This window comes from Daphnia magna, linkage group LG4, assembly GCF_020631705.1.
Source record: "Daphnia magna isolate NIES linkage group LG4, ASM2063170v1.1, whole genome shotgun sequence".
Taxonomy (NCBI): Eukaryota; Metazoa; Arthropoda; class Branchiopoda; order Diplostraca; family Daphniidae; genus Daphnia; species Daphnia magna.
Genome location: NC_059185.1, coordinates 5,184,586 through 5,208,781, shown reverse-complemented (window position 1 = coordinate 5,208,781; position 24,196 = coordinate 5,184,586). Strand labels below are relative to the sequence as shown.

Sequence of the window (24,196 nt, the reverse complement as noted above, 5' to 3'; positions counted from 1 at the left end):
TGCTGTTTATGTAAGATTACTGCGGTCGACTGAAATAACAGAAAACACTAAAGATGTACCTGTGCTTGTTTTAACAGGATTATGATGTACTTAGGCGTTGCGTTTAGAAATCATAGTCGTGAATGCCAACGGAAACATCGAATAGTCAAGTCAGAATGCCCGGTCTCCGATGTACTTCTTTACCCCGTACCTTGGTATGTCCTTGAGGTATCGCACATAACTAGGAGCAAACGCAGAGGATGGGTAGGTAGTAGTTCGTTGCTGTGAAATGTACTTCTGTTGCCACCTGAGCTGTATCGTCCATTTTCAAAACTTGAGTATAAGTTATAATTGATCGTAGCAGGACTCGAACCTGCAATCTTCGGATCCGAAGTCCGACGCCTTATCCATTAGGCCACACGACCGTATTAATAACGAGACATTAAATGAAGAAATAAAAATAATAATCCCAATATTGGGTAAAAGATAAATTTTAATTTAGTGTCCAAATGTAATGAATGGCAGCGATGGGATTCGAACCCATGCCTCCGAAGAGACTGGTGCCTTAAACCAGCGCCTTAGACCGCTCGGCCACGCTACCTTAATAATCGCGCTTTGCGGATGTTCCCTTAGCCAGAATTTGCAAGTTTTCTATTACAATATGTGAACCAGCATGTCGCAGATTGGTTAGCAACTTTGTTTGGTAATATCGCAAGATATGAAAGTCCTTTGTTTTATCTAACTTCGAAAGGATTATATGTTTGAAATGGCTTGCTTTGCTTATTTAAGACGAACACAGATTGCCGAAGGCGAAAGCTAATTTGGCTGATGTGCAGCGTAATTCAAAGCGTGTGATAGGACAATTCATGAGCTGTGTTCGATATTACATTAGTGCAAATTTCCACATGCAAGTCCACTAAATGTTATTAGTTTGAAACATACGAATAAACTTGGGGCTCATCCGGGATTTGAACCCGGGGCCTCCTACACCCAAGGCAGGAATCATACCACTAGACCAATGAGCCACATGTAAGATCGCACCAGTTGAACAATATACCTTACAATATCATTCAAATCAATGTTTGATTCCTACAGTCCACCGCTCTACCAATTGAGCTATCAAAGGATGATGTAGACGGAAGAGGCACCGTCAAGTGGACATCACCCTAGATAAATGCTTCTAGAAAACTGTTCAACGTTGCGTAATATGGCAATGAACGAAGCAGTGAAATTTCTACGCGTTATACCTTACCATCTTAACGACTAATTTTCGCCCGTGTGGATGGATCAGAGCTTACGCCATACATTTTAAGTACCTTCCGTATGGCATCGGATAGGACCTTTTGTGGATATAGATACGACAACGGTTCCATGGTGTAATGGTTATCACATCAGACTTTGACTCTGATAATCTGAGTTCGATTCTCAGTGGAACCTTCATTTTTGGTCGTTTCGCTCTTGAAAAACCATTCGTAGTCTATAATGATCATGATTTTTATCGGCATTTAATGTTTTATAATACACGTAACAGGCTCATTGGTCTAGTAGTATGATACTTGCTTCGGGTGTAAGTGATCCCGGGTTCAATTCCCGGATGGGCCCATTATAATTTACAAAAACCGGTGGATTTACAAGTGATTTTCTTGCTGTTTATGTAAGATTACTGCGGTCGACTGAAATAACAGAAAACACTAAAGATGTACCTGTGCTTGTTTCAACAGGATTATGATGTACTTAGGCGTTGCTTTTAGAAATCATAGTCGTGAATGCCAACGGAAACATCGAATAGTCAAGTCAGAATGCCCGGTCTCCGATGTACTTCTTTACCCCGTACCTTGGTATGTCCTTGAGGTATCGCACATAACTAGGAGCAAACGCAGAGGATGGGTAGGTAGTAGTTCGTTGCTGTGAAATGTACTTCTGTTGCCACCTGAGCTGTATCGTCCATTTTCAGAACTTGAGTATAAGTTATAATTGATCGTAGCAGGACTCGAACCTGCAATCTTCGGATCCGAAGTCCGACGCCTTATCCATTAGGCCACACGACCGTATTAATATCGAGACATTAAATGAAGAAATAAAAATAATAATCCCAATATTGGGTAAAAGATAAATTTTAATTTAGTTTCCAAATGTAATGAATGGCAGCGATGGGATTCGAACCCATGCCTCCGGAGAGACTGGTGCCTTAAACCAGCGCCTTAGACCGCTCGGCCACGCTACCTTAATAATCGCGCTTTGCGGATGTTCCCTGAGGCAGAATTTGCAAGTTTTCTATTACAATATGTGAACCAGCATGTCGCAGATTGGTTAGCAACTTTGTTTGGTAATATCGCAAGATATGAAAGTCCTTTGTTTTATCTAACTTCGAAAGGATTATATGTTTGAAATGGCTTGCTTTGCTTATTTAAGACGAACACAGATTGACGAAGGCGAAAGCTAATTTGGCTGATGTGCAGTGTAATTCAAAGCGTGTGATAGGACAATTCATGAGCTGTGTTCGATATTACATTAGTGCAAATTTCCACATGCAAGTCCACTAAATGTTATTAGTTTGAAACATACGAATAAACTTGGGGCTCATCCGGGATTTGAACCCGGGGCCTCCTACACCCAAAGCAGGAATCATACCACTAGACCAATGAGCCACATGTAAGATCGCACCAGTTGAACAATATACCTTACAATATCATTCAAATCAATGTTTGATTCCTACAGTCCACCGCTCTACCAATTGAGCTATCAAAGGATGATGTAGACGGAAGAGGCAGCGTCAAGTGGACATCACCTTAGATAAATGCTTCTAGAAAACTGTTCAACATTGCGTAATATGGCAATGAACGAAGCAGTGAAATTTCTACGCGTTATACCTTACCATCTTAACGACTAATTTTCGCCCGTGTGGATGGATCAGAGCTTACGCCATACATTTTAAGTACCTTCCGTATGGCATCGGATAGGACCTTTTGTGGATATAGATACGACAACGGTTCCATGGTGTAATGGTTATCACATCAGACTTTGACTCTGATAATCTGAGTTCGATTCTCAGTGGAACCTTCATTTTTGGTCGTTTCGCTCTTGAAAAACCATTCGTAGTCTATAATGATCATGATTTTTATCGGCATTTAATGTTTTATAATACACGTAACAGGCTCATTGGTCTAGTAGTATGATACTTGCTTCGGGTGTAAGTGATCCCGGGTTCAATTCCCGGATGGGCCCATTATAATTTACAAAAACCGGTGGATTTACAAGTGATTTTCTTGCTGTTTATGTAAGATTACTGCGCTCGACTGAAATAACAGAAAACACTAAAGATGTACCTGTGCTTGTTTCAACAGGATTATGATGTACTTAGGCGTTGCGTTTAGAAATCATAGTCGTGAATGCCAACGGAAACATCGAATAGTCAAGTCAGAATGCCCGGTCTCCGATGTACTTCTTTACCCCGTACCTTGGTATGTCCTTGAGGTATCGCACATAACTAGGAGCAAACGCAGAGGATGGGTAGGTAGTAGTTCGTTGCTGTGAAATGTACTTCTGTTGCCACCTGAGCTGTATCGTCCATTTTCAAAATTTGAGTATATGTTATAATTGATCGTAGCAGGACTCGAACCTGCAATCTTCGGATCCGAAGTCCGACGCCTTATCCATTAGGCCACAGGACCGTTCTAATATCGAGACATTAAATGAAGAAATAAAAATAATAATCCCAATATTGGGTAAAAGATAAATTTTAATTTAGTGTCCAAATGTAATGAATGGCAGCGATGGGATTCGAACCCATGCCTCCGAAGAGACTGGTGCCTTAAACCAGCGCCTTAGACCGCTCGGCCACGCTACCTTAATAATCGCGCTTTGCGGATGTTCCCTTAGGCAGAATTTGCAAGTTTTCTATTACAATATGTGTACCAGCATGTCGCAGATTGGTTAGCAACTTTGTTTGGTAATATCGCAAGATATGAAAGTCCTTTGTTTCATCTAACTTCGAAAGGATTATATGTTTGAAATGGCTTGCTTTGCTTATTTAAGACGAACACAGATTGCCGAAGGCGAAAGCTAATTTGGCTGATGTGCAGTGTAATTCAAAGCGTGTGATAGGACAATTCATGAGCTGTGTTCGATATTACATTAATGCAAATTTCCACATGCAAGTCCACTAAATGTTATTAGTTTGAAACATACGAATAAACTTGGGGCTCATCCGGGATTTGAACCCGGGGCCTCCTACACCCAAAGCAGGAATCATACCACTAGACCAATGAGCCACATGTAAGATCGCACCAGTTGAACAATATACCTTACAATATCATTCAAATCAATGTTTGATTCCTACAGTCCACCGCTCTACCAATTGAGCTATCAAAGGATGATGTAGACGGAAGAGGCAGCGTCAAGTGGACATCACCTTAGATAAATGCTTCTAGAAAACTGTTCAACATTGCGTAATATGGCAATGAACGAAGCAGTGAAATTTCTACGCGTTATACCTTACCATCTTAACGACTAATTTTCGCCCGTGTGGATGGATCAGAGCTTACGCCATACATTTTAAGTACCTTCCGTATGGCATCGGATAGGACCTTTTGTGGATATAGATACGACAACGGTTCCATGGTGTAATGGTTATCACATCAGACTTTGACTCTGATAATCTGAGTTCGATTCTCAGTGGAACCTTCATTTTTGGTCGTTTCGCTCTTGAAAAACCATTCGTAGTCTATAATGATCACGATTTTTATCGGCATTTAATGTTTTATAATACACGTAACAGGCTCATTGGTCTAGTAGTATGATACTTGCTTCGGGTGTAAGTGATCCCGGGTTCAATTCCCGGATGGGCCCATTATAATTTACAAAAACCGGTGGATTTACAAGTGATTTTCTTGCTGTTTATGTAAGATTACTGCGCTCGACTGAAATAACAGAAAACACTAAAGATGTACCTGTGCTTGTTTCAACAGGATTATGATGTACTTAGGCATTGCGTTTAGAAATCATAGTCGTGAATGCCAACGGAAACATCGAATAGTCAAGTCAGAATGCCCGGTCTCCGATGTACTTCTTTACCCCGTACCTTGGTATGTCCTTGAGGTATCGCACATAACTAGGAGCAAACGCAGAGGATGGGTAGGTAGTAGTTCGTTGCTGTGAAATGTACTTCTGTTGCCACCTGAGCTGTATCGTCCATTTTCAAAACTTGAGTATAAGTTATAATTGATCGTAGCAGGACTCGAACCTGCAATCTTCGGATCCGAAGTCCGACGCCTTATCCATTAGGCCACACGACCGTATTAATATCGAGACATTAAATGAAGAAATAAAAATAATAATCCCAATATTGGGTAAAAGATAAATTTTAATTTAGTGTCCAAATGTAATGAATGGCAGCGATGGGATTCGAACCCATGCCTCCGAAGAGACTGGTGCCTTAAACCAGCGCCTTAGACCGCTCGGCCACGCTACCTTAATAATCGCGCTTTGCGGATGTTCCCTGAGGCAGAATTTGCAAGTTTTCTATTACAATATGTGAACCAGCATGTCGCAGATTGGTTAGCAACTTTGTTTGGTAATATCGCAAGATATGAAAGTCCTTTGTTTTATCTAACTTCGAAAGGATTGTATTACATAAATTCGTTCGCCTTCTAGCGGTGTTGACCTGCACTCTATTAGCTATTCAAAGCAAAAACCAATGACAAAGGCCCTCTGCCCCCATAGCCTCAGACCTTTTTAAGCTCTTATACCATTAAGATGTCTCTTTCGGGCGCTGACTTAGACGATTCGCAAGGCGCTTCGCGCCCATCAGACGATACCGAAATAGACTTAGGCCTCAATCAGGAGGAAAATTTAGTGAACAGCAAGGACAGTGTTTCGCATAAGAAAAGAAGATCGAGTTCTTCGTCAAGTAGTAGCAGCAGCTCCTCGTCTTCTTCATCATCCCTTTCATCATCTTCCTCGTCGTCATCTGATGAGTCTCACAGCCCATCACCAAAGAAGAAGAAGACAGACGGCGACGGGAGAAAAGGTTCGAACGAAAAGAAGAGATCGCGAAAGAAGAAGAAGAAGGATGCGGAGAAACCTCCTACGGTTACTTCCTGTAAGGTACTCCGTTCTCAAGCTAAGCTGGCTAAATTAGTGATGGCGAGAGGTTTACAACTGGCAAAAGTTAAGCTTCTGCGAAACAAGTATGATTTATCTGTTCCATCTAAATACTCGTTAAACTGCCCCGCTTTGGACGATACCTTTTTTCGACGGCTGACGTCTCTGAAGAGCTCATCAGCGTCGAAAGTTAACATTGATCAACGAGAAAAGGCTCTCTTGGCGCTTCAGTTCAAGATACTGGACATCGGTAGACCCCTACTATTTCTTGGTTCTCGTCTGGAGGACCCGGAGTGTATCGAGGCGCTGGAGACAGCTCTGCAGTTATGGGGAGTAGCTTTCAACGACATAACGAAATCAAGAAGTCGAAACATCCTGCGTCAAACAGATCCCAAGATGGAGTCGCTCCTGGAAGACCAAGATAATTTTGAATTTTCAGAGTCCAACCATCTGTTTGGACGCCATTTTTTAAAGGCCATGGTGAGAACGGCAGATGATGAAGCTAAACTTAACGCAGCGGGCAGAAACAACGGATCGTCCACCAGTCGCCATAGGCGCGATTCGAGAGGAAGGCGGCTCGATCAGAGAAAGGATCGTCACCCATCCCGCAACCAGTTCGACAAAGGTTACGGCAAGAATCAAGGATATTCGAATCAGAACAATGGGTATGTCACCATTCCTTCAAATATTTCTTTAGTCGATAAAACGCCCATTCCAGTAGGGGGGAGGTTGGGTGCGTATGCGTTGGCTTGGAACCGATTCTCAAAGGATCCATGGGTGTTAAGCATCGTGTCGTTTGGCCTTCAAATTGAATTTTTGTCTAGGCCTATACAATTTTCCCCCCCTCCCAATAAAGTGACAGGTGACTTGCAACTAGAAATTATCGAATCCGAAATCGACGCTCTTTTGGGGAAAAAAGCTATTGAGGAAACTCAAGAAATAGGGTTTATTAGTAGCATCTTTACAATTCCAAAGAAATCGGGAGGTTTTCGCCCGGTGGTTAATCTAAAGGCTCTTAATAAATTTGTCGTGTACAACCACTTTAAAATGGAGGGCCTGCCGACAGTTAAAAGCATTGTGCGGGCGAATGACTGGTTAGCTAAACTAGACCTTTCCGATGCATATTTAACAGTGCCTTTGCACCCGTCACACCGTCGCTTTGTCCAATTTACATGGAAAGGGAAGATTTTTCAATTCACATGTTTGCCCTTTGGTTTGTCCTCCGCACCGCGAATATTCACTAAGCTGCTCAAACCCATTGTGTCCTTCTTGAGGAAAAGGGGCATCAGATTGGTTATTTATTTGGATGATATTCTCATCATGAATTCGTGTCCAGAAGGATTGGCCAGGGAGGTCGCGTTAGTCAGATCAACGCTAGAGGAGGTGGGTTTTTAATTAATGATAAAAAATCAGAGGCAGACCCCACCCAGCGATTAGAATTTCTGGGACTGATGTTGGATACAGCGCATTTAACTTTGGCCCTGTCCGAAGCGAAAAAAGAAGCGTTGTTGAGGACATGTAAAAAACTCCTGGCCAGTCGTGAGGTGGCGCTTTGGGATCTGGCCTCGTTATTGGGGAATTTTAATTGGGCTACAGCGGCAGTCCCGTTTGCCCAAGCCAATTTAAGGAATATTCAGAATTTGTATATTAGTCATACAAAGTCAGCGGAAGGAAATTTAGGAGTAAAAACCATCCTTTCAGATGAGGCTAGGGAGTATTTGGACTGGTGGATTAGACAGCTGGATCAGTCGATGGGCAAATCCTTTTTAACATCGGACCCAGATTTAGTGCTTTTTTCCGACGCTTCCATGACCGGTTGGGGTGCGACGGACAGCAATTGTAGCACAGGAGGGAAATGGTCCAGTTATGACGTGGGGCGCCATATCAATGAGCTAGAGCTGTTGGCAGCATTTTTAGCACTGCAATATTTCGCAAACGCTTCACGGAATTGCTCCATCAGGCTAAATATTGATAATACGACGGCAGTAGCTCATATCAATAAAAGCGGAGGCACAAGGTCGCCTCAACTGCTCGAAATAGCGCTAAAAATCGCCAAATGGAGCGAAAGGAGGAACATTATGTTAGATGCAAAATATCTACCAGGAGCTCTTAATATTGTGGCAGATATGGAGTCCAGGAGATCGTTCCAGGACAGTGGGGATTGGCATTTGAACCGCAGGATTTTTCAAAAGATCTGGGAGCGCTGGCACCCGAAAATAGATCTATTCGCGTTGCCTTGGAACGCCCAGTTGCCGGAATTTGTCTGCTGGCACCCCGATCCAGCGGCATGGATGACAGATGCCTTCTCTCTCAATTGGAAGTACATCAACGGCTATGCGTTCCCTCCATTCAATCTAATAGGGAATTGTATCCGGAAAATGAGACAGGATCAATCCCAGCTGACGCTAGTTTGCCCGTATTGGCCCAGCCAACCTTGGTTCCCGTTGCTGCTGGAGACAATAGTCGATATCCCGAGGGTACTGCCTTATCGCAAAGATTTACTGATCGATGTGAACGGAGAGACTCATCCTCTGCTGACAACCAACGCTCTGTGCTTAATCGCGTGGAGATTATCCGGAATCGCTTCAGAAGCGAACGATTTCCGGACCAGGCTATCGATCTTATACTGGCCGGCAACCGACCAGCCACACACGCTGGCTACGAGGCCGCCTGGAACCAATGGTCAGATTGGTGCAATAGGAATGGTCACCATCCCCTGCATAGCTCTGTAGTCAATGTAATTACCTTTTTATCTGATTCCTTTGTCAGGGGTAAGGCATACAGTACCATAAACGTCTATCGGTCCATGCTATCAGGTACGTTGCCTCAAGTGGACGGTCAGGATGTAGGTAAACATCCGACCGTAGTTAAGCTCATGAAGGGAATATTTAATTCCAACCCACCAAAGCCTAAATATGCGGGTACATGGGATGTTGATGTAGTTTTAATTTTCTTTAAGACAGCTCCTCCCAATGAAAAGCTGTCACTGATCCAACTATCCCGCAAAACAGCAATGCTTTTGGCCTTGGTGACGATGTTTCGGGTTTCAGAGTTGGCAGCGATCAATTTGTCGTCGATAAATTGTTCAGATAGTGGTCTACTTTTTAGCCTATCTAGGCTGAGGAAATCCCAGTGAAACGGGTCGCTGTTCTCGCGAAATATAGTTTGCTTGGAAGACGCTATCATCTGCCCAGTAGCAGCAACAGAAGCTTACATTAAAGCAACACTCCCTTTACGTAAGCAGGGCGAGAACGCAAATCTGTTTGTAGGCTCGGTCAAACCACATAAGGAGGTAAAAGGTTCGACAATCGGGCAATGGCTCAAGAAAGTTCTGGAACTGGCGGGAGTGGACACGTCAATCTTTTCCGCCCACTCCACTCGAGGAGCCTCCGCTTCGAGGGCGGCAGAGAAAGGTGTTCCAACAGATTCGATATTGAAAACGGCAAGCTGGGCATCTGAATCAACTTTCGTTAGATTTTATCGGAGAGACATCCCCCAAAAGGATGCCGGAACAACGGTGCTCGGTGGAGATTAATGGGGGTGAAATATTATTTGGTCCGCCTTAGGTTGCTTTGAAATCACCGCTAGAAGGCGAACGAATTTATGTATAACAATTACTAAATTGTTCGAGGCAGCGCAAAGCGCTGCCGATGGACAATTGGGATTGTAAGAAATAAATAAAAGAAGCCTTATAGCGGTATCTATCCACAACCCAGCCGCATACCCACGTTTAACCGCTTTTTCCATTTTTTATTTTCAGCAGCTACCAGCTGTCGAGAGGACGTGGCCGCGGAAGAAATTATCAACAAGAAAACCGCGAGCAGAACAAATGAGGCGTCCAAATATTATTTGTTTATTTTTCTTTGTTGGTAAAAGGTCTGAGGCTATGGGGGCAGAGGGCCTTTGTCATTGGTTTTTGCTTTGAATAGCTAATAGAGTGCAGGTCAACACCGCTATAAGGCTTCCTTTATTTATTTCTTACAATCCCAATTGTCCATCGGCAGCGCTTTGCGCTGCCTCGAACAATTTAGTAATTATATGTTTGAAATGGCTTGCTTTGCTTATTTAAGACGAACACAGATTGCCGAAGGCGAAAGCTAATTTGGCTGATGTGCAGTGTAATTCAAAGCGTGTGATAGGACAATTCATGAGCTGTGTTCGATATTACATTAGTGCAAATTTCCACATGCAAGTCCACTAAATGTTATTAGTTTGAAACATACGAATAAACTTGGCGCTCATCCGGGATTTGAACCCGGGGCCTCCTACACCCAAAGCAGGAATCATACCACTAGACCAATGAGCCACATGTAAGATCGCACCAGTTGAACAATATACCTTACAATATCATTCAAATCAATGTTTGATTCCTACAGTCCACCGCTCTACCAATTGAGCTATCAAAGGATGATGTAGACGGAAGAGGCAGCGTCAAGTGGACATCACCTTAGATAAATGCTTCTAGAAAACTGTTCAACATTGCGTAATATGGCAATGAACGAAGCAGTGAAATTTCTACGCGTTATACCTTACCATCTTAACGACTCATTTTCGCCCGTGTGGATGGATCAGAGCTTACGCCATACATTTTAAGTACCTTCCGTATGGCATCGGATAGGACCTTTTGTGGATATAGATACGACAACGGTTCCATGGTGTAATGGTTATCACATCAGACTTTGACTCTGATAATCTGAGTTCGATTCTCAGTGGAACCTTCATTTTTGGTCGTTTCGCTCTTGAAAAACCATTCGTAGTCTATAATGATCATGATTTTTATCGGCATTTAATGTTTTATAATACACGTAACAGGCTCATTGGTCTAGTAGTATGATACTTGCTTCGGGTGTAAGTGATCCCGGGTTCAATTCCCGGATGGGCCCATTATAATTTACAAAAACCGGTGGATTTACAAGTGATTTTCTTGCTGTTTATGTAAGATTACTGCGGTCGACTGAAATAACAGAAAACACTAAAGATGTACCTGTGCTTGTTTCAACAGGATTATGATGTACTTAGGCGTTGCGTTTAGAAATCATAGTCGTGAATGCCAACGGAAACATCGAATAGTCAAGTCAGAATGCCCGGTCTCCGATGTACTTCTTTACCCCGTATCTTGGTATGTCCTTGAGGTATCGCACATAACTAGGAGCAAACGCAGAGGATGGGTAGGTAGTAGTTCGTTGCTGTGAAATGTACTTCTGTTGCCACCTGAGCTGTATCGTCCATTTTCAAAACTTGAGTATAAGTTATAATTGATCTTAGCAGGACTCGAACCTGCAATCTTCGGATCCGAAGTCCGACGCCTTATCCATTAGGCCACACGACCGTAGTAATATCGAGACATTAAATGAAGAAATAAAAATAATAATCCCAATATTGGGTAAAAGATAAATTTTAATTTTTTGTCCAAATGTAATGAATGGCAGCGATGGGATTCGAACCCATGCCTCCGAAGAGACTGGTGCCTTAAACCAGCGCCTTAGACCGCTCGGCCACGCTACCTTAATAATCGCGCTTTGCGGATGTTCCCTGAGGCAGAATTTGCAAGTTTTCTATTACAATATGTGAACCAGCATGTCGCAGATTGGTTAGCAACTTTGTTTGGTAATATCGCAAGATATGAAAGTCCTTTGTTTTATCTAACTTCGAAAGGATTATATGTTTGAAATGGCTTGCTTTGCTTATTTAAGACGAACACAGATTGCCGAAGGCGAAAGCTAATTTGGCTGATGTGCAGTGTAATTCAAAGCGTGTGATAGGACAATTCATGAGCTGTGTTCGATATTACATTAGTGCAAATTTCCACATGCAAGTCCACTAAATGTTATTAGTTTGAAACATACGAATAAACTTGGGGCTCATCCGGGATTTGAACCCGGGGCCTCCTACACCCAAAGCAGGAATCATACCACTAGACCAATGAGCCACATGTAAGATCGCACCAGTTGAACAATATACCTTACAATATCATTCAAATCAATGTTTGATTCCTACAGTCCACCGCTCTACCAATTGAGCTATCAAAGGATGATGTAGACGGAAGAGGCAGCGTCAAGTGGACATCACCTTAGATAAATGCTTCTAGAAAACTGTTCAACATTGCGTAATATGCAAGGGGTTCGACACTCAAAAAATACCCACACGCATGTCCCTAAAAAAAATATAAAAACGCGCGAAACGGTTTTTTCCTCCCTCTTTTACCAGATTTTCTTATTGTTTTCTTGCCTCCAAAAATTTCCATAACCACTTTTTGTCTTCCAAATTCCCAGCTTCTTCCCCAAAAAGTGGAAAATAACTTTTTATTCTCCATTTTTACTTTTTTCGCTTTTCCCCCTATTTTTCACTTTTCTAATTTTTTTGTTTTAAAATAAGAGACCAGCTGAAGTGTAGTGAGTCGGAATAGTTTATTTAGTCCCTTGATAATGTCATGTCCTTGAGAAAATTTGATAGTTGGTTAACTGTTGCATTGGTAAAAAACAATTGTTTTGAACCTTGGGCATCAAACGTAAATGTTGGAGAAGGACAACTACAAATATACGAAACACAAGGGTGAAAACCATGATGGACATGTACTTCGATTAATTTTCCCGAAAATATAGATTGATTTATATCTAGTTTATACCATATGCAGAGTACCCCAACCTCATGGTCTTTTTGATCAACTATCCATTCAAACATGGAAATAGATTTTTTAGTGCTGTTAAAGTATGCAAAAGAGAGAACTCGCCCCAAAAAAAAAACCATTCCCTTCCAAATTCCGAAAAAGACACCAGTCTCCAATTTGTACAACTTTTCGAGTTGAAACAGAAGTTATTTTTAATTTTCTTCTTTCGGAAAAATTTGCCAACTGCATGACTCGTAAAGTGCGATCATTGCTTAATCGCCGAACTGAATTTTCACAAAACCACACGACCGCGCTTTTTTTAACGACAATTTGCGATCCATTATTACAAATGATACTAGCAAAAGCGCTAGACTCAAGCTGGCGAGAAACCAAATGAGAAAAATCTCTTAGCTGGGCCATTCCAAGAGACTTCAGTACATCTATGTCATATTCATCACCCGCGTCAGGACATGGCTGGACGTTTTCCTCGACCGCTGTTTCTTCTGCACCGGAGTCATCCAACTCCAACAGCAAGTTGCTATCAATCAATGCTGCAGGGTGTTCCTTATCTTTTCGAGACACATTGATTCGTTGAACTAGTTCTTGATTGAACATAAATTTCTTTTTTCCTCTCATTTTCACACCTAAAAATCCAATCATATAAGAATATTACAAAATGTTTTATTGTCTCGAGAATTTTTTTACCTAATAATTGAAACTGATGGTCAACATCTACCATGGCCTTGCGAATTATACGTTCGATTTCCTCATCGGAGGGTAAATGAGAAGGAAGATTGAAAGAAATATTTTTGCCATCGTCTTGGCTCTGGTCTTCAAAAGCATGAGTAAACCTCGGGAAATAAACTCCATCGTTTTCTCCTTCTCCCAGAAGTTGGTTTGCGGCATCCGCTCTCTCGCTACGACTGAAAAAACCTTTTCCACTTAAATTTACTTGGGTCGATTCTGTTGAAGTCAACGACCGGACAAGTCGAAAAAAAGATTCGCAGCTCTGACTCCCAAAATGCCACGGCCGAAACAGATGAGGAGTTCCATTCTCTCTTAGTCTCCTTGATATGAGGACTAAGGAGTGGGCATTTATCTCAACACACATGTACGCGTTGAGGGTGATGAAATTAATATCTAGTTTGTATCCGTTTTCTTGAAGCCAATGTCGCCAATACCGTAAAGCGAGACAAGAATACCATATTCCATATATTCTGTCTAGTGGTGATAAGCTTTTATCCAAATAACTTGCTGTTATTAGTCTCATTAGCTTAAGATAGAAGCACGTTACTTCTGAACCTGATGAAATAATATACATACAACAAGATATATAGTTGACGTCAGACCATTCACAATTTTCTATTTTCTAACTATGATTTTATAAAAAAGTTATACCTGCTACTTTGTCGCACAGAATATCAGTGACACAAGGGTCACACAGTCTTCTTACAGCATCGTAATTCATTTTGTCGTGCAAATTTAGATCACCATTTTTTAAGTGGTGCTGCCCTTTGGTAACTTCTGTTAAGAGTTGTTCAAGGTCAGACACCGAAGCAATCCCTTTACCTATTGTGAGAAATGTAGCTCGGTCTCTTTTCAGTAACCGCGTTCGAAATTTTGCGCCTGTATGCGAACAATTGAAAATAAGCTCCGTCTGCATTATAAATACTAAGAAAATGTTCGGCGTTCGGAATTGTACCTATGTGAACTGTGTCTTGTACTGGCACTGCACTGTTTATTACATCGGCGGCGAAAAAATCCCATTGTCGTTTCAGTAGCCAACCCGTTTCGTCAGCTATTTGTTGTGCTGCATAAAGAGAAAATACTTGCCATCACATTATTTTACTTTTCTTAAAATAACTACTTATATACCGTACCGCTTCTGCCTTTTTTTTGTCGTGAGAGACGGGGGGAAGCGCACCTAAATTCAAAACTTGGCGCATCATTTTCATTTCTCTACTGTCTCCGTCTGCGGAATATGTAAGCATTCGGATTCCCAACTTGTTTAGTTCGGCTTCAATATAATTAGCCCTGTGCTTAACATCGTCTGCCGTAAATCTGTTGTTTGAACAGAAAGAAGCAATCCGGATAGCCGGGATTTGCTCATCCATGGTTTGCGCCATAACAGTGATAACCACAGCTGCACGTTCATATTTTTCGAATAAATTAACAATATCCTCGGCGGTCCTGACAGAAGAAGCTAGCGAATCGGGAAATCCTGCGAATATTTAGTTTTAATGAAAACATTCATAATACATAGAAAAGAACAGAAAATTAATACCATTGCATCGCAGCGGAAGACTAAATCCAATGACTCTGTTTGTCCTTTTATCGTATTCTCTCTGTCCGACGATGGCTGTTCCGTCTTCCGCAATGGAAACGACTGGTGGCAGTCTATGTTTATCCAAAATTTCTTTAAGTAACGCAACATTTACTTCTCCTTCGGGTACTGATTTGTGAAACGAGGATAATTTTCTCTCAATAGTTCTGCAACTAGGAAATATTCCTTCAAAATTAGCACTTAACACTTCATAAAATTTACGACCACCCTGAATATAACTGTACATGGCAAAATGTAATAGTCCAATATCCTTGTCGTAACGATATCCACCAGGTTTTTTTAATTTGAACGCTAGCTTGAATGTTCAAGCGTTGAAGCAATGTTCTTCTTGAGCTTGAGTCTTTTGATTGCGTTTTCTGGACAGAGTACGACTCACTACTGCTGTCCGTTACTGAAAACCTGGCTCTCATTAGAAGGCAAGTTAGAAGGTTCCGACCCGACAGTTTCTGATGAAGATGCTCCGGAGCAAAGTCTATTAGGTTGTGATTGTGAAATTTGGGCTTGATTACTTTGACCACTGGTTCCTGGGGTTGCCCCATGACTTGTAGCATCATGACCGTGCTTCCTTTTGTGGAAATTATTGATGTGATTCACATAAGCAGAAAATTTCCAGCCGACATGTTTGTCACCATTTACGTTAAACGGCGCTATTTTACACGTAGAACAAGTAATTTTAGGCTGTTCGCTTTCATGATTGTCAATCGTCCATTTAATAGACGGTAAATCCCACGTATCACGAAGTTTGCTTTTGAAATCCAATTGAATAAGTATTCCTGTAACGATTTTCCCTTTCGTCTTATCACGCGTGTAGTATTTTGTGTTTCTTCAAGTGTTCCTTCTAACGTAACGTTTGTCATATCACTTTGGCCTTCTGAAACATTTGCAGCACGACTTACGACTCGCATCACAGAATCTATGGGAAGAACATTAGTAGGGCTAACTTCTTGTAATCCTCCATTCACAGGCATATCAGCCAAGCCATCAGCACTGTTATTTTTTTTCTCCCTGACTCTGATGAACTGAAGGTAGACACTCTCTTTCTTTTGCGTCCTGATGACGGTAAAATGTCATAGGAAAAGTTTTCTTGACTTCGCGCTGTTATTTTTTGAGCAGTGTCAACAACATCAGCAATTAAAGCTTTTTCTCCTGGCATAAAACTAAACTTCGAAGGAATTTTTGCAAACATTTCTCCAAAAATGCTGACTTTCTCAGCTTCGGGTAAGTCAGCAACGTAATCTACATCAGCAAGGATTGTTCTTACAAAATGTTCTAATTCAGCACAATCGGGATTTATTCGAGCCAAAGTACGAAAAGAACTATAACCGAGCTTTAATAATATGCACTTGATTTTTGGGGTAACATTTATGTCAAATTCTGTATGCAGAATAGAAAAAACACAGTTTTCCCCATTTTCGTCACTCTTGGCACTAGATCGCAGATACAGGTGTTCAGAACCGCACGACAAAGTAGTCTACATTCAACTGAAACAAACCAAATATGCGAAAATTCTACTTTTTTTCCGAAAAGATTCATTTTTTTCACTTTTTTCAATTTTTTTTCACTTTTTTACCTCTTACTTCTCAAAGTGACGAAAAATAAATTTTTAGTCGCCACTTCCCCTTTTTTTCTCATTTGGACTATATCATATTGGGGCGTTTCAAGCATCTTTTTCTTCTCTTTTATTTGTAGAACTGATTCCCGCGCATCAAATTTTTTCATTTTCTAGTCCTTTTTTGAGTGTCGAACCCCTTGGTAATATGGCAATGAACGAAGCAGTGAAATTTCTACGCGTTATACCTTACCATCTTAACGACTCATTTTCGCCCGTGTGGATGGATCAGAGCTTACGCCATACATTTTAAGTACCTTCCGTATGGCATCGGATAGGACCTTTTGTGGATATAGATACGACAACGGTTCCATGGTGTAATGGTTATCACATCAGACTTTGACTCTGATAATCTGAGTTCGATTCTCAGTGGAATCTTCATTTTTGGTCGTTTCGCTCTTGAAAAACCATTCGTAGTCTATAATGATCATGATTTTTATCGGCATTTAATGTTTTATAATACACGTAACAGGCTCATTGGTCTAGTAGTATGATACTTGCTTCGGGTGTAAGTGATCCCGGGTTCAATTTCCGGATGGGCCCATTATAATTTACAAAAACCGGTGGATTTACAAGTGATTTTCTTGCTGTTTATGTAAGATTACTGCGGTCGACTGAAATAACAGAAAACACTAAAGATGTACCTGTGCTTGTTTCAACAGGATTATGATGTACTTAGGCGTTGCGTTTAGAAATCATAGTCGTGAATGCCAACGGAAACATCGAATAGTCAAGTCAGAATGCCCGGTCTCCGATGTACTTCTTTACCCCGTACCTTGGTATGTCCTTGAGGTATCGCACATAACTAGGAGCAAACGCAGAGGATGGGTAGGTAGTAGTTCGTTGCTGTGAAATGTACTTCTGTTTCATCATCATATCGGTAAATTTATTATGGGGATTCAATATAATTATAACAAATAATTAAAATATATTATAATAACAATAATATACTATAATTATCATATTCAATACAAAAATAAAACAAATCCTTTGTGATCCATCCATCTTTGATTTTTGGCTTTATGTTTATAGGGACGTGGTCAAGTCCTTGAGCTCGATCCTTTATTAAGAAATAATATAGACATATTTCAACATTGAAATAACGGTATGATTTTACCTGTTCTTTCATCAGCTTCTCAATGTCAATTCCCCTTGTCTGGTTATCGATTCGTGCTTTTAGATCTCCGTTTCTTAGATCGGAGTGTACTACAGTGCAAAGTTCTGTATTTCCGTCGTGTTTCTGATAACTTGTCTTGTTCTTGGAGAAACTCCTGTTCCAAATGTTCATACTTCGCATTCGCTTCGGTTGACCGTAACTTTTCTACACGTAACTTTTCTTCTAAACGGAGAAGTTCATCTTCTTTCTTCAAATTCGCTTCGGTTGACCGTAACTTTTCCGTAACTTTGACCGCTTCGACAAGCAGGAGATGAGCAGTGCAATCACCATGGCAATCACTTCCAAAGAACAAATTCCGCTTTTAATATATAATGTGGAACAGTCTAGCAGAAGTGGAAAGTTAAAGACTTTCAGAAATTCTTGGACCATTTTTATTTCTTTTTAATTATACAAGCATTTTTAAATTAAAAACCAAAAAATGAACTTTGCATAAAAATTAATTCTGCGCACGATAAAAATTTTTATAAATGAAAAAAAAAAATCAAACACCTTAATGTAACAATTCAAAAGGAGTAGTCCCATAAGAGCCTACGTTAAAGTAGGCCCTCTAGTTACACACCCGGCCAGAGTTGCCGATGTTGACGATTCCAATTTTAGTCCAATTTTCGCAGTCGACGGTTCAAACGTTAAAAACCATAAATTAAGTTGGAGCGCTAACAGCACTGTTTTCGTTAATTTTTAAAACGGCTAGTTTAACGAGAAAACCAATGACGATATCGAAATCAGTGTTCAATTTCGATTATGCCGTGCGATTTTTAGGGAATTTCAAGAGATGTCGTTTTTGACCTATTTTGACCAAAGTGGGAAGGCTATATACCCTTCCCACTTTTTCATTTTTAGCCAAATTTAAAATTTTGCTTAAAATACATGATTTCGATTCAGAATTGAATGAAAATCACGGAAACCAGGTTTATTTTCTTATTGGTCTTATAGTTTTTGATTTAAACGTAAAAAACCATAAATTAAGTTGGTGCGCTAACAGCACTGTTTTCGTTAATTTTTAAAACGGCTAGTTTAACGAGAAAACCAATGACGAAATCGAAATCAGCATTCAATTTCGACTATGCCGTGTGATTTTTGGAGAATTTCAAGAGATGTCGTTTTTGACCGATTTTGAAAAAAGTGGGAAGGCTTACAATCCATTTGTAGGCAGCACCCTCGAGTGACACATCAATAGCCCTTGCAAGATCGTTATTAGACCAACGATAATGGCGACCAATCCTTTCGAACCGGTCTATCCACTCCATTGCATACAACCTTCCCACTTTTTCATTTTTGGCAGAATTTCAAATTTTGCTTAAAATACATGATTTCGATTCAGAATTGAATGGAAATCAATTCTCGAAACTCGAGAGTGGGCTAGACACAGTTTTTTTTTCTGAGCAAACGGTTAGGACCACATACAGGGTTGGACTGGCTCATTGCTCTCTGCGTCAAACTCGAATCCTTTTTTTATCCGCCCACCTCGGGATCTTCTGCCTTTCCCCACCTTTTCTTATTTCTCCTTTGTTGGTGTCTGGGTTGCCAAATGAATACTTGCGGACGCGAATCTGTTCCGCAACAGTCCCGAGGCCACCGACAGCTGCAATCAGGCGTCTTTTGATCCTTCTGAAATTAAACAAAGTTTTGTTACCGGGCGTTTATATTCGTTGGACTCCGGTTTCACAGTGACATGCCGGACGATCCCTTCGCCGTCCGGGTACACCTTCACTACAGTCCCGACTGGCCATTCTCCCCTCCTAGTGTTTTCGTCAATCACGAGTACTCGATCCCCGACTTCCGCATTTCGATTCGGCATGAACCACTTCTTTCTCTCGATTAGGGTAGGGACGTACTCCCTCATCCATTTCTTCCAATATTGATCCACGATGAATTGCGCGTATCTCCAGCGCCGTCTTGCGTTTTCTTCAAAGATGCTGTGGTCGTATGGCGGGACATATTGATGAGGTTGATGAAGGAAATGGTTTGGCGTCCGTGGGTTGGCGTCGGTTGGATCGGTGCTCACGGTCGTAAGTGGACGGCCATTCATCAATGCCGTGACCTCGACGAACACGGTCACCAGCACCTTGTCGGACACCGTACGCTCATTCAGGACGGCCTTTATGGCTCGTTTGCTCGCTTGTACTAGGCGTTCCCACACGCCGCCAAAATGCGGGGCCGCGAAAGGTGAAAAATGCCACTGCGTTCTTTTCTCGGCTACTTTCTTCGGCAAGCTTGGGTCGCTGATGAGGTTGTCAAAGGCCGTTCTCAGCTCCTTCTCTCCGGTGGTGATGTTAGTTCCATTGTCACTATACGCCGTCGCTGGCGTGATTCCTCGACTACGGGAAAACCTAATAAAAGCCATTATAAATGAATCGGCATCCATTCGGTAGACCATCTCTAGGTGGACGGCTCGCGTTGCCAGGCAGGTAAACAAACATGCCCACCGCTTTTCTCTTCTTCTTCCGATGACGACTGAGAACGGGCCAAAAAAATCTAATCCGATATTTGTGAAGGCCGGTTGGAAGGGTTCCACTCTCGGTCTAGGTAACTTGGCCATCATCGGTGGGGCTGGCCGCGCGCGTTGCATTTTACACTGGATGCATTTCTTGACGACCCGCCGTATGGATCTTCTGCCCTTTAATGGCCAATAGGCCGTCCTAACCTCAGCTAATGTTCGTTCCACTCCAGCGTGCGCTGTGCCGATATGAGCTTCCATGATGAGCCAAGTGGTAAGCCGGTGGTCGGGATCTAGCACTACTGGATGGCGAGCGTGATAGGGTTCGTAGGCATTCTCTATTCTTCCGCCTACTCTAACGATTCCGTCTCCGTCTAGAAAGGTTGTTAACTTTAATAAATTAGAGTTCCTCTTCAACAACCGTCCCGCTTGCAACGATTTCACTTCTGGTGCGAAACATAATTCCTGAGCCTTTTTAATGGCTATTTTTAAGGCACATTTTTCTTCTTCCACTGTTACTGGCGCGTTTGTAGCATTGGTCGGGCTTGTCCGTCTTGTGATGTTGACCACCGCCTCAATTAAGTCGGCCAAACTTGATTTTGTGCTGAATAAATCGCTTATTTCATCGGTCGGGGTAACCTCTGTTGAGCCAACAAACTTTTCTTTAATAAATTCCAAATCTTCTGTTTTGGGCTCGTGGCGGTCGTGGTACTTTGGCCAGTTTTCCATCAGCTCTTTCAGGAACGGTGGTCCCTCAAACCAGCGATGGTGGTTGTACAGTTGGGTTGGTCGTAGGCCGCGGCTGCAGTCATCTGCGGGATTGTCGAGGCCACCTATGAAACTCCAATCATCACTACTTGAAGACTCCGTCACTTCGTTTACTCGGTGATGAACGAATGATGAGTATCGCCGATTTTCCGACGCCAGCCATTTTAATACTATTTCGGAATCGGACCAAAACCGGACGGAACGGATGGGCAGTCGTAATTCCTTGCGCACCATGGATGCAATCCGGCTTGCTAAAACTGCTGCTTGCAGTTCTAGTCGTGGAATAGACAAGCCTTTTATAGGTGCAACCCTAGATTTTGCAAAAACAAACTTTACATCAATTTCTGTTCCACTTTCCATTCGGATATAGCAAACGGCTCCAAAGGCCACTGCCGACGCGTCACAACACACATGCAGATTGAAAGTCGTTTTCTCCTTTTGGAACAGGTGATCACGAAAGCACCGTGGCACTGTCAGGTCTCCTACAAATGGCAGCTCCGCTCGCCATTTTTCCCAGCTGTGGATGATGTGCTCCGGTAGCTGGTCGTCCCATTTCAGCGGTTCCTCTTTGGGAGGGGAAGTTCTGCTCGGCTGCGTCGTTTTCCATACCTCCTGAAACAATACTTTGGCATAGGTGGTGACAGGTAACAAAAAACCCAGCGGGTCAAATATCTTAGCGATTTCTGCTAGCATTTCTCGTTTCGTTTTAACCGACACCGGTTGTAGCGTCGTAAATTGAAATCGATCCAATTGGCAATTCCACATCATCCCTAGCGATCGCTCGACTGGGAGCTCATCCAGGTCTAGATTCAATGATGAGTGAACCGTTTCGCTCTCCGGTATTGATGCGAGCACAAGACGCGACGATGACACCCATTGATTCAGTCTAAAACCTCCGGCCTTGAGTGTTTCCGTGACGCGCTGAACTGTCATGATGGCTTTGTTTTCAGTCTCAAATGAGTCGATGAAATTGTCGACGTAAAAACTGGTTTTCACGATGTCCTTCACCTCAGGGTATTTTCCGTAAGCCTCGGTTGCGTACTGAAGCGCGTATAGGCATGATGTGGGTGATGACACGAGCCCAAATACTTGCACTAACATCTGAAATACTTTTGGCTCCTCACCACTCCCTGGGCACAGCCAAAGAAAACGTTGCGCTGACTGGTCGTCTGGGTGAACTCGTACTTGGTTGTACATGGCCTCGATATCACCTGCCACTGCCACCGGTGCCTCTCGCGATCGGATTAGAATGCCCACTAAGTTCGCCAATAGCACTGGGCCACGTAGTAGGTGATCGTTTAATGACGTATCTTGTAATTTTACTGCTCCATCGAACACTACTCTGATCTTGTTCGGCTTATTCGGGTTGATGACGTAGTGGTGGGGTAAATACCACACTCTTCCCTTTGAGCCTCCCAGCTCTGATGTTGCTAATAAACGGGCGTGGCCATCAAACACATATTTTTCAATCGCGGAAACATATCGTTCAGCTATTTTCGGGTCTTTTAACAGTCGTTTTTCCACTGACTTCAAGCGTTGTAGCGCACTCGCTCGATTGTCGGGAAGATCCTTTCTTGGATTTTTCCACGGTAGACCAAGTTCGAATCGCGCACCCACATTCTTTATGGATGAAGCCAGCATCTCGAAAGCCATCGCATCTTCTACTGACATGTTTAGCGGCGCTGTCGATGTTCCAAACGTTTCGGTTGCGTAAAAGTTTTGCACTACTGTAACCAAGTCCGCGTCGCTTAGATTTTCTACTCCGGTTGAGTGGCAGGATAAATTCTTTTTACTGGGCCCCTTTAAAATGGAAGCGGGTATCCTACCAATTACAGTCCATCCGAATGGCGTGAGTTTACCTGTCGGTGCTTTCCTGTTTTGAGACTTTCTGGTGGCAAGTTGGCGGTGCGCATCCTCTATGTCCTGCCCAATCAACACGTCGACTTTGCCTGAATCTATCTCCGGTAAATCCAAGTCAGCGAGATGGTCCCACCTAAGCTTCTCCTTTGGCCAGTTGATCCTCCTATCTGACCCTTTAATTGACGGCACCACGATAGCTTCTTCCACATGGAATTTGTTTCTTTTATCGATTGAAAAAATATCAAATTTTATTAACTGCATCCGGAGGAGTTGCGAATCAAGGCACGATCCCAGATGGAGTGCGTCGGGGGGTCCCGACACTCCAATATTCTCAACAAAGTCTTTTCGCATCAGAGTTATTTCACTTCCTGGATCTAACATCTCCAAGGTAAGAAACGCGCCATTATGTACAGTATCCTGCACAAAAATCCGAACACCGATTTAATTTTTTAAAGCCACCAATTGGCGGGGTAATGGGTTTTGTTTGTTTTTCTTTAAGGGGAGGGTAGACGGGGTGATGGACACGACAGGGTAGGGTAGGGTAGCCTTAAGGTATTACGCTTTAAGGCAAGTTACAGGTCGGGACATTTTTGCAACCCCCAGGGGTGTGTTTTAAAACGACAGTTGGAAATTTAGGGCTTGGGCATGGTAATGTTGCTTTCCGAAACAATTAACCTTATGTTCCAGCTGCCTGTAAATGTTTACGTCGCTGTCAATGGCGTAGGTGTAGCGTTTCTGAATGTGTGGCTGGAGATCGGTGTTCGATTCCAGATGAGGTGATGAGTTAATATTGTTAAATTACGAGCAATTCTCGTTCACATATAAAATAAATTTTCATCGAGCAATATATGCTTTTTTTGTTTATTAAATAATTTTAAAAATAATAATCTCCTTCGTTCTAGAGAAATTAATATTCCCAGCAAATTCGAATGAAGAATATTATAATGATACCATTTATTTTATTAATCCTTTTTGGGATTCGAACACTGATCTACGGCATCGCAATCAGAGGCTCTACACATATGCAATCGGTATCGAAATAATTGTGCACAGGCAGCTTTATAATTTATTTGGGTAAGGAGTATTACACAGCCTAAGTCCAACATTTCCAACTGTCGTTTAAAAAAAACACACCACCCTGGGGGTTGCAAAAATATCCCGACCTGTTACTTGCCTTAAAGCGTAAAACCTTAAGGCATTAAAAAAATGTCTAGACTTACCCAACCCTGCCCTATGTGTCCATCACCCCGTCTACCCTCCCTCTTAAAGAAAAACAAACAAAAAACCCTTTACCCCGCCAATAGGTGGCTTTA

At 42.2% G+C, this 24,196-nt stretch overlaps 2 protein-coding genes and 20 non-coding genes across 23 annotated transcripts; 10 read left to right on the top strand and 12 right to left on the bottom strand.

Moving 5' to 3' along the window:
• Nucleotides 1-331: 331 nt before the first annotated feature.
• On the bottom strand, nt 332-404 carry Trnar-ucg. The gene has a single exon. It is a non-coding gene; the product is annotated as a tRNA-Arg (tRNA).
• A 94-nt stretch (nt 405-498) lies between these two features.
• Nucleotides 499-580, bottom strand: Trnal-aag. Its single transcript has one exon. It is a non-coding gene; the product is annotated as a tRNA-Leu (tRNA).
• Nucleotides 581-932: 352 nt separating this feature from the next.
• On the bottom strand, nt 933-1,004 carry Trnap-ugg. Its single transcript has one exon. It is a non-coding gene; the product is annotated as a tRNA-Pro (tRNA).
• A 340-nt stretch (nt 1,005-1,344) lies between these two features.
• On the top strand, nt 1,345-1,416 carry Trnaq-uug. The gene has a single exon. It is a non-coding gene; the product is annotated as a tRNA-Gln (tRNA).
• A 93-nt stretch (nt 1,417-1,509) lies between these two features.
• Trnap-cgg lies at nt 1,510-1,581 on the top strand. The gene has a single exon. It is a non-coding gene; the product is annotated as a tRNA-Pro (tRNA).
• A 373-nt stretch (nt 1,582-1,954) lies between these two features.
• Nucleotides 1,955-2,027, bottom strand: Trnar-ucg. The gene has a single exon. It is a non-coding gene; the product is annotated as a tRNA-Arg (tRNA).
• A 94-nt stretch (nt 2,028-2,121) lies between these two features.
• On the bottom strand, nt 2,122-2,203 carry Trnal-aag. The gene has a single exon. It is a non-coding gene; the product is annotated as a tRNA-Leu (tRNA).
• Nucleotides 2,204-2,555: 352 nt separating this feature from the next.
• Nucleotides 2,556-2,627, bottom strand: Trnap-ugg. The gene has a single exon. It is a non-coding gene; the product is annotated as a tRNA-Pro (tRNA).
• Nucleotides 2,628-2,967: 340 nt separating this feature from the next.
• Nucleotides 2,968-3,039, top strand: Trnaq-uug. Its single transcript has one exon. It is a non-coding gene; the product is annotated as a tRNA-Gln (tRNA).
• A 93-nt stretch (nt 3,040-3,132) lies between these two features.
• Trnap-cgg lies at nt 3,133-3,204 on the top strand. Its single transcript has one exon. It is a non-coding gene; the product is annotated as a tRNA-Pro (tRNA).
• Nucleotides 3,205-3,744: 540 nt separating this feature from the next.
• Nucleotides 3,745-3,826, bottom strand: Trnal-aag. The gene has a single exon. It is a non-coding gene; the product is annotated as a tRNA-Leu (tRNA).
• A 764-nt stretch (nt 3,827-4,590) lies between these two features.
• Trnaq-uug lies at nt 4,591-4,662 on the top strand. The gene has a single exon. It is a non-coding gene; the product is annotated as a tRNA-Gln (tRNA).
• Nucleotides 4,663-4,755: 93 nt separating this feature from the next.
• Nucleotides 4,756-4,827, top strand: Trnap-cgg. The gene has a single exon. It is a non-coding gene; the product is annotated as a tRNA-Pro (tRNA).
• Nucleotides 4,828-5,200: 373 nt separating this feature from the next.
• Nucleotides 5,201-5,273, bottom strand: Trnar-ucg. Its single transcript has one exon. It is a non-coding gene; the product is annotated as a tRNA-Arg (tRNA).
• Nucleotides 5,274-5,367: 94 nt separating this feature from the next.
• Trnal-aag lies at nt 5,368-5,449 on the bottom strand. The gene has a single exon. It is a non-coding gene; the product is annotated as a tRNA-Leu (tRNA).
• A 250-nt stretch (nt 5,450-5,699) lies between these two features.
• Nucleotides 5,700-10,071, top strand: LOC116921712 (pre-mRNA-splicing factor CWC22 homolog). Of its 2 annotated transcripts, none has more exons than XM_045172665.1 (2): nt 5,700-6,746; nt 9,845-10,071. In XM_045172665.1, exons 1-2 carry the CDS (start codon nt 5,734-5,736, stop codon nt 9,912-9,914), a joined length of 1,083 nt encoding a protein of 360 aa, XP_045028600.1. In that variant the 5' UTR covers nt 5,700-5,733; the 3' UTR covers nt 9,915-10,071. The 2 variants fall into 2 exon arrangements, with proteins under 2 accessions (XP_045028600.1, XP_045028599.1); XM_045172664.1 differs by having other exon boundaries at nt 9,842-10,070.
• A 656-nt stretch (nt 10,072-10,727) lies between these two features.
• Trnaq-uug lies at nt 10,728-10,799 on the top strand. The gene has a single exon. It is a non-coding gene; the product is annotated as a tRNA-Gln (tRNA).
• A 93-nt stretch (nt 10,800-10,892) lies between these two features.
• Trnap-cgg lies at nt 10,893-10,964 on the top strand. Its single transcript has one exon. It is a non-coding gene; the product is annotated as a tRNA-Pro (tRNA).
• A 373-nt stretch (nt 10,965-11,337) lies between these two features.
• Trnar-ucg lies at nt 11,338-11,410 on the bottom strand. The gene has a single exon. It is a non-coding gene; the product is annotated as a tRNA-Arg (tRNA).
• Nucleotides 11,411-11,504: 94 nt separating this feature from the next.
• Nucleotides 11,505-11,586, bottom strand: Trnal-aag. Its single transcript has one exon. It is a non-coding gene; the product is annotated as a tRNA-Leu (tRNA).
• Nucleotides 11,587-12,469: 883 nt separating this feature from the next.
• On the bottom strand, nt 12,470-15,770 carry LOC123471214. The gene is made up of 6 exons (XM_045172236.1): nt 14,973-15,770; nt 14,569-14,909; nt 14,391-14,498; nt 14,087-14,314; nt 13,394-13,990; nt 12,470-13,332 (listed from the first exon to the last, which is right to left on the bottom strand). Exons 4-6 carry the CDS (start codon nt 14,154-14,156, stop codon nt 12,785-12,787), a joined length of 1,215 nt encoding a protein of 404 aa, XP_045028171.1. The 5' UTR covers nt 14,157-14,314; nt 14,391-14,498; nt 14,569-14,909; nt 14,973-15,770; the 3' UTR covers nt 12,470-12,784.
• A 1,177-nt stretch (nt 15,771-16,947) lies between these two features.
• Trnaq-uug lies at nt 16,948-17,019 on the top strand. The gene has a single exon. It is a non-coding gene; the product is annotated as a tRNA-Gln (tRNA).
• The last annotated feature ends 7,177 nt before the right edge of the window (nt 17,020-24,196 follow it).

What these genes read in the sequence shown, in the direction of transcription:
- LOC116921712 (XM_045172664.1), top strand. Translation starts at nt 5,734, where the DNA reads ATGTCTCTTTCGGGCGCTGACTTAGACGATTCGCAAGGCGCTTCGCGC. An exon ending in TATTCGAATCAGAACAATGG is followed by an intron (nt 6,747 to 9,841) that starts GTATGTCACCAT and finishes TTTTATTTTCAG; the next exon opens with CAGCTACCAGCTGTCGAGAG.
- LOC123471214 (XM_045172236.1), bottom strand. Translation starts at nt 14,156, where the DNA reads ATGAATTACGATGCTGTAAGAAGACTGTGTGACCCTTGTGTCACTGAT. An exon ending in TCTGTGCGACAAAGTAGCAG is followed by an intron (nt 13,991 to 14,086) that starts GTATAACTTTTT and finishes TTATTTCATCAG; the next exon opens with GTTCAGAAGTAACGTGCTTC. An exon ending in CCATCAGTTTCAATTATTAG is followed by an intron (nt 13,333 to 13,393) that starts GTAAAAAAATTC and finishes TTGGATTTTTAG; the next exon opens with GTGTGAAAATGAGAGGAAAA.